Source organism: Schistocerca nitens, chromosome 2, assembly GCF_023898315.1.
Source record: "Schistocerca nitens isolate TAMUIC-IGC-003100 chromosome 2, iqSchNite1.1, whole genome shotgun sequence".
NCBI lineage: Eukaryota > Metazoa > Arthropoda > Insecta > Orthoptera > Acrididae > Schistocerca > Schistocerca nitens.
The window spans coordinates 1,189,374,494-1,189,386,940 of record NC_064615.1 but is presented as its reverse complement, the minus strand read 5'-3'; the positions used below and the strand labels follow the sequence as shown (position 1 = coordinate 1,189,386,940).

General features: G+C 42.5%; 1 protein-coding gene across 2 annotated transcripts in view; it reads left to right on the top strand.

The window, feature by feature from the left end:
* LOC126237527 (phospholipid-transporting ATPase ABCA3) overlaps positions 1-9,312 on the top strand; it is a 707,258-nt gene extending 697,946 nt beyond the window's left edge. For both annotated transcript variants that reach the window (XM_049947708.1, XM_049947709.1), the window contains exon 31: positions 8,722-9,312. In XM_049947708.1, coding sequence (XP_049803665.1) covers positions 8,722-8,787 — 66 coding nt within the window. In that variant the 3' untranslated portion in view covers positions 8,788-9,312. The remainder of the gene's footprint in view (positions 1-8,721) is intronic.
* The last annotated feature ends 3,135 nt before the right edge of the window (positions 9,313-12,447 follow it).

Here is a 12,447-nt window from a genome sequence, read left to right as displayed (position 1 = left end):
ACACAACATATCTCATCGTTGATCTCATTAGCCGACAAGGTCTACACCTCGTTAGACGCAGCGCATACGTCGACGGTGATGCTCGGACAAAACAGGAAACGGCAGCGATACAACGGCCGGACGTTTCTCAACAACTGGATGACCTACGAAAACAAGTTGACGGATTGAAGCAGCAGATATCGACGTTGCTTGGAGGCAAAGCAGGCACAAACAAGAAGAGCAAAGAAGATGACATTGTGTCTGAGGAGCGTATCTGCTGATACTATCGACGATTCGGAAGCGAGGCGACGTGCTGCACATCACCCTGCAATCACCCAAATGGCGACAGCGTTAGGTGCCGCCGGTCGCGAGTTCGAGCACCGGCGCCTACTGTTACGAGGTGAGATTGACCAGGGGCAGCTACGGGTGAATAACCTTTCTTCTTTACCTTCACTGTCCCATCGGCTGTTTGTTACAGACGTTAAGTCCGGCCATGCTTATCTAGTTGACTCAGGTTCAGACGTTAGTGTGTTGCCTGTTAGAAACTGTGATGTGAAGCTCCCTCCATCTCAGTCGAAACTCACAGCAGCAAACCAGACGTCGATAGCGACTTATGGAAAACGTCAGATGGAGGTAGACCTCGGGTTCCATGAAAGTTTACCATGGACTTTCGTAATTGCCAATGTGTCAGACGCAATATTGGGTGTAGATTTCTTGTTTTATTATGCACTTGAGGTATCAATTAGCTCAGTGAGCATTCGATGCAGGACACAGTGCATTAGAGGCATCCTAGGACAAAGCCCTATTTCCACGTCTGATTGCAGAAAAGTAGCAAACTGTGAATCCATGTCTGGTGGGCAGACAATAGAGCACAATATGGTACATCACATCAGGACTACACCCGGTCAACCAGTGTCTCAACACCCATCCGGTTAGCTCCGGACGTTTTGCTGCAGTGAAGGCAGAGTTCGAAGAATTATTATGCTCGGGAATCATCCGTAGGTCCGACAGTTTGTGGTCAACGCCACTTCACCTCGTAAAGAAGAAAGATGGGACTTGAAGACCATGCGGAGATTACAGAGCACTAAATACTCGTACCATCCCCGATCGTTATCTGATACCCCATATCAGAGATTTTACACATGCACTTGCAGGCGCGACCATTTTTAGTGTCATTGATTGCAAAAAAGCGTATCACCAGATACCGGCCGCACCTGCTGATATACCGAAGATGGCTGTCACAACACCATTCGGTTTATTTGAATACCTCCATATGCTGTTCGGGTTAAAAAATGCGGCACAAACTTGGCAGTGTTTCATTGACGAAGTCCTCAAAGGTTTACAATATTACTTCGCGTACCTTGACGACATCTTGGTTTTTTCGTTGTCTGAGGAATTGCACGAACTACATCTAAGGACTGTTTACCAACGTATTGAGGCATATGGCATTTCGGTCAATGAATCGAAGTGTTTACTTCGACGATGTCAGGTGCCATTCTTGAGCTACTCAGTAACAGCAGCCGGTATCAGCCCACTGCAAGACAAACTCGACCTTATCGAAGAGATGACTCGCCCCATCGACTGTCGCCAACTACGCCAGTTTCTTGGGGCAGTTAACTTCTACAGACAACATCTGCCTAATGTGGTGGCCATTCAAGCACCTTTGACGTCAGCACTAGTCGGCAAGGATGCTGTGGGCAAACAACCTTTACAGTGGACATCAGAGATGCAGATGGCATTCGACAAGATCAAAACCTGTCTACGTCAGGCAATAATGTTGGCACATCCGGCTCCTCAACCTCGACTGGCAATTGTTGTGGATGTGAGCCAGCAGGCAATAGGTGCAGCTCTACACCAGAAGGTGGGAAACAATTGGCAGCCCCTAGGTTTCTTCTCCCGCAAGCTTACATCATCACAAGTAAAATGGGGTGCCTATGATAGGGAGCTACTGGCAATTTATGAAGCCATCAGACATTTCCGACCGCAAGTTGAAGGCAAACCATTCACTGTTTTCACAGACCACAAGCCAGTTACCTTCACCTTCAGTAAGAACAAGGACGGTTGCTCACCACGACAATTTAGACAACTCAAGTTTATCGCCCAGTTTACGACAGACCTGCAGCACATAAAAGGAGCTGAGAACGTCGTGGCAGATTTCCTGTCTAGGTTGGAAACAATCCCTCAGACTATTGACTACAAGGAAATAGCTGCAGCACAGGAAACAGACCAGCAACTTGCTAAATTCTCTCGTCATAGTACGTCCAGGTTACGCTTGCAACAAATACAACCTACGAGTGAACACTTCCGAGTTTGGTGTGACGTATCGCAAGGAAAACCGAGACAGTTCGTACCTGAGAGATTGTGACGACAATCATTTGATAGCATCCATGGACTGGCTCATCCAGGAGTAAACGCCAGCGTCAAACTAATGACAGACAGATTCGTGTGGCCCGGTATAAATAGAGACTGCCGTAATTGGGCAAAAACGTGCCTGGACTGTCAGAGGGCCAAGGTGGGACGACACGTGCACAAAGCGGTAGGAAACTTCCCACTTACCACACAACGTTTCACACACGTGCACCTGGACATCGTGGGACCGCTTTTGCCGTCGGAAGGATACCGTTATCTCCTCACTGCGGTGGACCGCTTCACCAGATGGGCAGAGGCGATTCCGTTATCAGATAGTTCAGCAGAAACAGTGGCACGCGTAAGTCTTTCATCTCGGATTGCACGTTTCGGGTGCCCTTTACATGTCACCACAGACCAGGGGCTTCAGTATGAATCGATGTTGTTCTCAGAATTGGTCAACCTCTGCGAGTTCCAACATCATCGCACCACAGCTTACCACCCAGCAAGCAATGGGACGGTGGACCGCTGGCATAGACCATTAAAACCTGCATTAATGTGCCACGCACAATCTCGGTTGTCAGCGTTACCAGTAGTTTTGTTGGGCCTACGCACAGCATCCACCGCAGAATTGGTTTACGGTGAACCCTTACGACTGCCTGCAGAATTCTTCACCGATAAAGAAGGGGCACGACAGACCGAATTGCAATTTACATTGCAAATGGTACGCGAGCATATGGCCAGACTTCGTCCATCTCGTCTTGAGACACGGAGTGGCGAATATGTTCGTGCACAAAGATCTAAGCTCATGTTCACATGCGCGATGCTACGGACGGACGCTGTCAAGTCACTGCTGCAGCCTCCATATTCTGGACCTTACAGAGTGCTCTCACAGGATGAACATACCATACAGATAGATCTAAATGGAAAGTCAAGTGATATCATTGGAACGGCTCGAACCTGCACATATGTTACCGACTGAAGAGGACACAGAGGTCAGGCACCCAGCGCCACCTTCCACACCACTGGACGAGGGTGACACCACCTCACCACCACAAGAGGAAGTGGTACCGTCACTACCAGCAACAGAAGCTGAAGAAGTTCAACCAATGCCTTCAGTACACACAAGAGCTGGGCGTCGGGTGAAATATAAATACCCCCACATTCCCGGAGCTCCGCTCTATCGGACGGGGGCTGTGTGGGAGTCGCCAGCAGAACATCTGTATACGCACGGTGAAGGATAGCATTATTCTGTGGTGGCGCACACATGGGAAAGATTGTTTATTCTTTGATTATATATAATAGTTCTTTTGTTATTGATTCAATGTTAATATGAGCTTTTCGTTGCAATAAAAAAATAAATATTATAGCCTAACTACTTCGTGAGTCTTTCTGAAGATTGTAATAAGTTGTACACGGCTAAATGTCCTAAGATTAGCTGTGGCACAGCATGCAGCATTTGATTGTTGCCGACTGCTTTCCACTGTATCCGCTGGCTGTTACCTCTTACGGGCAGCAGATACCCTTGTCCATTGTAATTGTTCCTGTTGTTCTGATAATCTTGCTTAAATCTTATTTTTTCCATTTCTATTACCATATCCATTCCCGTTTGCACTGTTTCAGGTATGATTGCCATGCCTGTTGTGTAGTAACATTATTATTTACAGGTTGGTTCCCAAAGACAGATTGAGGTGTTTGTTTATCTGCTGCTTTATGTTGCCATGATGCCTCTTCACAAATCAGGCCAATGGAATCCAAAACTGAAAAAAGTGTTATGTACTGGTGTGGTTAATAATTTTTCCCTTATGTGTGACAGAAGTCAGCTCTTTAACATCTTCAATACATCCACTTGTGATATGGGATTGGTCCAATATCTGTTCTTATTTAAATACTTTACGAAATAATCCCGCAAGCTTCCATGCTTGCTGTTAAATGGAGCCGGGTTACAGACTTCACACCTTAATCTCTCTTGAATGGCTTCTGACCAGTACTTGTCTAAGAAAGCACATTCAAATTCCTTGTAACTGTGACAACATTATGCCATTTCACTGGCCCACAAAAGAACATCACCTTGGGTGTAACCAACAATAAATCTTATCTTTTGAGCCTCTGTTCAGTTACATGGAAATACGTTGTAGAATGCATTGCTAAAAACTACCAGATTCATCCACTTCCCATCTGTCAAATACGTGGGAAACTTCTTATGTCTCAGCAACCCTTCATCAGTGAAGATGAGTGTTAAACATGTGGCATTATCTGACATTGGTATGTTGTTACAAGTGTGGGGAACACCATATGGTGGTAATTGGGCATGTGACAAGATGTGGATAACTATTACACCCATCCATCATGGGCACAGGTAGTTAAATATTAGCAACCTGACCTACTTCATTAGATGATTCAATTTCCCTTTTCTACATGGCCTCTTCTACCACGTCTACATATACTTTGCATTCAGATATTACCTTCTGTGCTAATGCACTACTTTGATCTAAGATACCTGCATCTGCTCTTTTGGTTATATCATCTAAATTTTTCCTTATCTGAGCTCTTTTTCTTTTGGCACTCTAATTCTGATCTTTCTACTCTTACTGTTAGCTCCTCTACTACCAATGGTAAACATTCATAGTCCTTGTGTAGCTTGTTGACAATTGTGGTCACTTTCTTTATAGTATTACACATTCGGTTTTGATTTGCTCTTACACTATTAATCGTGTCCATGATTTTCTTTAATTCACTTTCTACGTGTTCTTGATTGTCACTAATTGAACCTACCTTTTCATTCAAAACATCAATACTTTGTTTAATATCAGAAATAACCTCCTGTCTTAATTGGTTGGTTTTTTTTTCGTTTTTTTTTTAATTTTCGGATATATCTGTGTGTAGAGTTTCTGTCAGATCATTGAATTTTTGTGTGAGACTGTTTTGGAAATATTGCAACACCTGTTTTTGTTCTGTTTTGAAATCTGAAAAACCTTGTGACAAATTGTTACATCTTGTGTTCAAGTTACTAAGCTGTTGTGTAACTGTAGTGAATTTCACGTTCATATCATGGAATGGACAAGAAGAGAATAGAAGCTTTCGAAATGTGGTGCTACAGAAGAATGCTGAAGATTAGATGGGTAGATCACATAACTAATGAGGAGGTACTGAATAGGATTGGGGAGAAGAGGAGTTTGTGGCACAACTTGACCAGAAGAAGGGATCGGTTGGTAGGACATGTTCTGAGGCATCAAGGGATCACCAATTTAGTATTGGAGGGCAGCGTGGAGGGTAAAAATCGTAGGGGGAGACCAAGAGATGCATACACTAAGCAGATTCAGAAGGATGTAGGTTGCAGTAGGTACTGGGAGATGAAGAAGTTTGCACAGGATAGAGTAGCATGGAGAGCTGCATCAAACCAGTCTCAGGACTGAAGACCACAACAACAACAACAACAACATCATGGAATTTAGTGTTCATAGTTGTCAGTAAATGCCGTAACACTGCATTTGTGTTACTATTATCATTGCTATCAACAGTACTTTACACATTAATATTTGGATTACTGATAATCGGTGTCTGTCCTATGTTGTCAGAATACACTGCTGTTCCACGTTCCTCTGTTTCATTCAGCAGTGATGTATTGCTTACGGAAATGTGTGAAACGGTCTCATCGATAGTCATCATGGTATCATCATAGTTTGTCTGTGTATCTGTGCTGTTATTTGTTACATCTGTGATATCTATCTCTGATCTATGTCGGCTTTCTGCTAGCTGCGCGCTCATGCAAATCACCGCATCTTGGCCGATTGCACCTTCTGTATTACGATCAACAATGTATAATTTTGGTCAGCCATTTTATCATGCTAGCAATTACCAAAAAATTAATGAAATTTTTATGTAAATAAATCTTGCACCTGAAACCTCCTATGAAATCATGTTTCAATAAATTCCTGTCAATTTATCGAAAAGTATTACGACACAAATGATTTAAATTTTCATAATAATTTACACTATACTGATGACTCGAAGTTTGGTATGATTTTTGAACTCTTTTGATCAATAAATTTTCTACTAGGGAAATGGTTTGGAAAAAGGAAAGAAAGCTAATTATGACAAGAGAGGCACTACTAAACGTAATCATGCAAGCTATTGTGCAAATTTTGGAATAACCATGCCGGGAGGTAGCCCAACAGCCAACACAAAGAGTATGAATCGACATGAAATTTATGTAATGAGAGATAATTACTACTTGCAGTACTAGAAGTAAAGCATGAATTCTTGTTGAAACAAAATTGGTGCCATGAACAGTCTTCCTCACAGCGTAGGAAAAATACAGTCAACGTACAGACACTGAAGGCACAAAAATGAATAATGTAACTAGGATAATTTCTCTTACTCTCTCAATGTAGATTTTTGGAATGTCTGATTTTGCAGCAAACATGGTGCTTGACGAAAAGTCAGTTGTTCAATTATTACACATATATATATTTAATAGAAGTCACTATTAGGTTATGCTGATATCATTAATTTACCTTTAATCTTCTGTGGTTGCTGATCATACAGTCCATCCACTAAATCTTGGTGATTAGCATATATATATTTTAAGATGTCTTGCAGTATGGAAGAAATTACTGCCTCTTCTTATGATTACAAGCAAAAGTCACGTTGTGAACAAATATTGGTGTAATAAATAAAAAATATTCTTGCAGCTATAATAACTTTTAATATGTATATTTGCTTGCATTTTTATACACACATAGCATTACTACATACATTGTTGATGCACGAGTACAAATTACACATCCTTTTTGTGTGAGATCTAAAACATAGGTACTCCCAAGCGAAACTGAAACAAAAGTTGTCAAAAAAATATAATGTTCTCTGGACATTGCTCTCTGTTACAAAGATAATTCTAAAAGACTGAAGTCTTCTTCGAACTGTTCAGCAACTGAGTCTTCCCACCCAATGTTAGAGAGTGAAACGGTAGAGAAATACTGTGAAAGTGGTTCAATGACCCCTCTGCCAGGCACTGAAGTGTGAATTGCAGAGTATTCATGTAGATGTAGATATGAATCTTCCTGGCAGATTAAACCTATGTGCCAGACCGGGACTTTGTGGGCAAGTGCTCCACCGAGTTACCCAATCATAATCTCAAGCCATCCTCACAACTTTACTTCCACCAGTGACTTATCTTTTAATCTGCTGGGAAACTAGATACCAGTGCACACTCCATTGGAGAGTAAGAATTCGCTCTGAAAGCAATCCCCCTGGCTGAGGCAAAGCCATATCTCCACAGCATCTATGCTAGTCCCACAAGTCGCACAGAAGAACTTCTATGAAGTTTGGAAGGTAGGATATGAGCTACTGGCAGAAGTAAAAGTGTGAGGACAGGTTGTGAGTTATGCTTGGGTAGCTCAGTTGACAGAGCACTTACCCACAAAAGGCAAAGTTCCCTGCTTCAAGTCCTGGCGAGAAAGTTTCAGATCCTTTATAGTACAATTACACGATTGCATAAATCACTAGAAGCAGTTATCTAGAAGTATGCGTATGGAGTAACTTAAAGTGGAATGACCACATAAAACTAATCACAGGATGCCAGACTTAGATTCAGTGGAAGAATCCTCAGGAAATATAGTCTGTCAACAAAACAGGTGACTAATGACCTCAGCAGTTGAGTCCCATAGTGCTCAGAGCCATTTTGAACAAAACAGGTAGCTTAAAAACCCTGTTCAACCAATATTCGCATATTGCTGATTAGTATGGGATGTGTAACAGACAGGATTGGTAGAGAATATCCAAAGTAGACCAGCATGTTTTCTTACAGGTTCATTTAGTAAGCACAAAAGCGTCGTGGAGGCGATAAAACGACTCCAGTGGAACATACTGCAAGAGAGGCGGGCGTTTTGCATCATGGTGTCGTTTACTATTGAAGTTCCGAGATTGTACATTCCTTGTGGAGTCGACAAGTATATTGCATTTTTCTATGTATATATTGCAAAATGACCGTGAAGATGAAATCTGAGAGGTTCGAGCCCACACAGAGGCTTGCTGGCAATTGTTCTTCCCACAGACTACTCACAACTGGAAGAAGTGACAGTGGTACATAAATTTCCCTCTGCCATATACCGTAAGGTGGCTTGTGGAGTATAGATACAGATGTAGATCTAATTTTGGCATCTCTTTTATTGTAAGTGATGCACACACTGTTCTGGCACCTGCATATTTTTTATATTTTTTCAGGAACTTCCAGTCGGAAGCACGAGAGTTTTATCTCATTGTGTACCATAAAAAATTCATTATTGTACTTTCTACCAAATTTCTGGCTTGCGTGTCGGGCTTTCAAATCTGTATTTTACTGTAATTAATGTGCGACGTTTGTGCAGAATTAACATTGAGTTTTGTTTTCTGCAGGTATTTCTGTCTTTTGCACGACATCAGAAAGAAGCTGCTGATGCGATATCAGAAAGAAGTTGCTGATGGGCAAAGATAACGATGGAAGGCCAGATGAATTGCACTGCAGACTAGTGTCCTTACGCACCAGTATTTGCCCCATTCGGTGAACATCCACCAGTGGGTGGTTACTGCATAAAGTGTAACTGTGGTAATTAAAAAATGTCTCCAGGACTCTCAAGTGCTATTTGAAACTGTGTCTCCAGTGGCAGTAAAGTTTGGAACTTTACTTTTGACCATTCACGTTCTGTATTGTATCCAGTGTAACATTGAGCCTTCTTTCTCATCACTATGGTGGTGACAGTTTGAGATCTGAAGCAGATGCACTCAATACGACGAGCCAATTAGTCTTGCATTTTGAATTAAATAAATGTTAAACAACATTCTGAAGTCAATTTAAGGCTAAGCAGCTTACGTGAAACGACGATTGTAGTGCACATTATCTATTACGAGCAGTCTTGTACTTTTAATGTCTTAAATTATGTAGAAAATTATGTTTTCAATTTTGTAATCATTTTGTTTAAAAATAAAGTAATGTTTTTAGTTAGTTCAGTTACGATGTTACATGATTTTTGAAACTAATATTGTGAACAGCAAATATTGTGAACAGCACTTTGAAAAAAGAATAGGAAAGCAAGCAGCATTATATATTTACCATTGAAATGATGAGCTGAATAACACACACACACACACACACACACACACACACACACAGAGAGAGAGAGAGAGAGAGAGAGAGAGAGAGAGAGAGAGAGAGAGAGAGAGAGAGAGAGAGAGGGGGGGGGGGGGGGGGAGAGAGGGGGAGCGAGAGAGAGAGAGAGAGAGAGAGAGAGAGAGAGAGAGAGAGAGAGAGATTATTTTTATTGTATATTTTTGTTATCTTATATTCATGATTACTTGTGAAACATGGAGAAATGTACTTGTTCTAAAGCAGCCCCTAGACAGTCAGTCGCGGCACTCCTGCAGAAATTTAAATGGGAGGCTCTTGACCACCCTCCAATACAGTCCAGACCTCTCTCCCTGTGATTACACCATTGTTGGCCCCCTTAAAAAGGCTCTGAGGGGCAAATGATTCACTTTGGATGACGACGTCCAGCTGTACATGCGGAACTGGTTAACATCGCAGCCCTGGAAATTTTATGAGACAGCCATTCACTCCCTTGTGTCACAGTGTGACAAGTGTCTCAACAGCCAGGGTCAATACTTCTAACATACAGGTATTGGTTTCTGTAATTATACCTCTGGTTTGTTTATTTTTGAACGCCCCTTATAGACATTACCAACATCAGCAAAATTGTGCCAAGTTCCAAAACTTATTGATGTGCTATAACACTTGATATTCCTTCACTCAGTTTATCAGATATATTTATTTTCATGTATAATGTAATACATTACAATTTTCTCAGTAAACCCTATTTTTAATTCCCCCAACTGCCCTTCAGTTTGATTTACCCTGGACTCAGTGGTGGTAGCAATTCTGTGAGCACTGACACATGCCAGCCTCTCCAGATTGTTCACTTAGTGATCTAACACAGCTGTTTGACTATCTATTTGCTGAGCAGTTGACATTACTGTTGTAAATTTTTGATTGTCAGCACACAACTCAGAACCATATTAGTTTTCTAGAAGCCCCTATCTAGCATCTTTTGCTGTATTTTCAAACCAAGATCCTGGCTGTCTACACAGTATTGAAACTCACAGTTATGAGCCTGAAGGGCTTTGGTGAAAAATATCTAACTGTTTCCAATTAAATTTTGAAGTTAACTTTGAGCCTAATTTTTCACTTTGTGCTTCTAAAGTCCCTACGAAATCGAAGCGTAATTTAGCATTTTGTGTTTCTAACCTAGTCTGTAGAGAATCTAATTTAGCCTCTTGGTCCACTGGTGCTGTGATTAAAGTAATAAGTTGCATTTCAGTCAGTGCCATAAACTGAACCAACAAAGATTGCATATTGTCAGCGACAATATCTGGTTGCAAGTGATACTCTCCTTTTGTTGACCAGTATCTGCTGCAGATGTATCAAGGGCAGGCCGTTAAATCCCTTGATGCCACCATGCCGTATTACAATGGTACCAGTAGCACCCGTGTTGGTGTTGGAGTTCTCTCTCTCTCTCTCTCTCTCTCTCTCTCTCTCTCTCTCTCTCAGGGCTGGGCAGGCAGAAACAACTGGGATACAGCCGACACCTTCCGACTGAGTCTTGGGACAGAGGGAAAAGTTAATCTTCTGTCACTGTCACAGAATCAGTCAAGTTTGTTTCCTCACTAATAATTGTAATAAAGTTATTCCTTCTTAGGTGTGTGGCAGAATGGGTAACCTACTCTGGTCCACAATGGACTAAGCCCCAAAGACCATTTCTCTGTGGTTTTATGGACTCTAACACAGTAAAACAAGGTGCCTACTCTGATAGAATATAGTTCCTGCAGCCAACTGTAACACCACCACTATTTGGATGTTACCACAGAACTAGGTAGTTCAGCCACAGCAGTGGAAGGCAGTCCGAGGACACTTACGTGCCGGTACATCGATTGCAGCATCGAGGGCTGTTCGGGTGGCACAAGTAAGATTAGGTCAGGCACCACAATATTGCAACCGTAGCAGTAAAACCCTCTCAGTGTGACGGAAGCTGGTGCCACACAACCAGGCCACAGACTTTTTTATACTGTGCACGGACAGAAGTAGCACATCGGCACAATTAGGCTGCACATGAGAATAAATAATCATTAATTTGAGCACAGGACCAACATCACCATCAGAGACAGGAGGGCCATGGCATATGATGGGGCTTCACAGGACAGCATGCAGTGGTACGGGTGAGCAGAGAGATGCACTCTGGGGAGAGATTCTGGGATGGGCTTAAGGATTTGAGAAGTAACTGGAGATCCTGCTGGATTTCTTGAATGGGTCACTGTGGCAAGGTTTGTAGGTGGCATATCTGACACCTGGCGGAGTCGTCCTGCCAGGTAATCCTTGCAGTTCAAGACGACAGTGGTGGAGCCTTTGTATGCAGGAAGGATTATAAGGTCGGGATCAGTTTTGAGATAGTGGACTGCGATTCTTTCTGTGGCTGTAAGGTTAGTTTGCATGTTGAGGGACTTGGGGAATGATGGTGAGGCAAGGTTCAAGGTCAAGAAATTCTGGAAAGTTAACAGAGGGTAGATGCTTGCAACATTAGCTCGTGAACATTCGACCAGCTTCGCCATTGTCAAGATACTCATTCACGGACTCCATGTAATAATAACCCGCCCCTTGTCAGAGTCATTTATCTCAATAGATTTCCCCATTTGCAGCTCATATCTTCACTAGGATGATCTCTCATCTGTTTTTGCTCTGCCTACATACTTTTGTCGCCATGTTACGTGCCCGCAATGGCACCAGTTATTTTCCAACGTTGCAGTGGGCAATGGTCATAATGTTTTGGCTTACCCACGTATTGCAGTGAGAGTTCCTACCTGCGCAATGTCGAAAAGTTGGTGTTGGAAGGATGCAGATGACAAAGGCTGTGAAGCAGTCATTGAAATGAAGAAGATCGTATTAGGCAACATGCTGAGCATCTCTGCGGTCCAGCTGTTTCTTGGGCACAGTTTGTTGGTGGCCACTCATGCCACAGACTGCTTGTCGGTTGTCATACCTGTGTAGAACACAGCACCATGGTTGCAGCTTCGTTTGGAGATCATGACTGGTTTCAA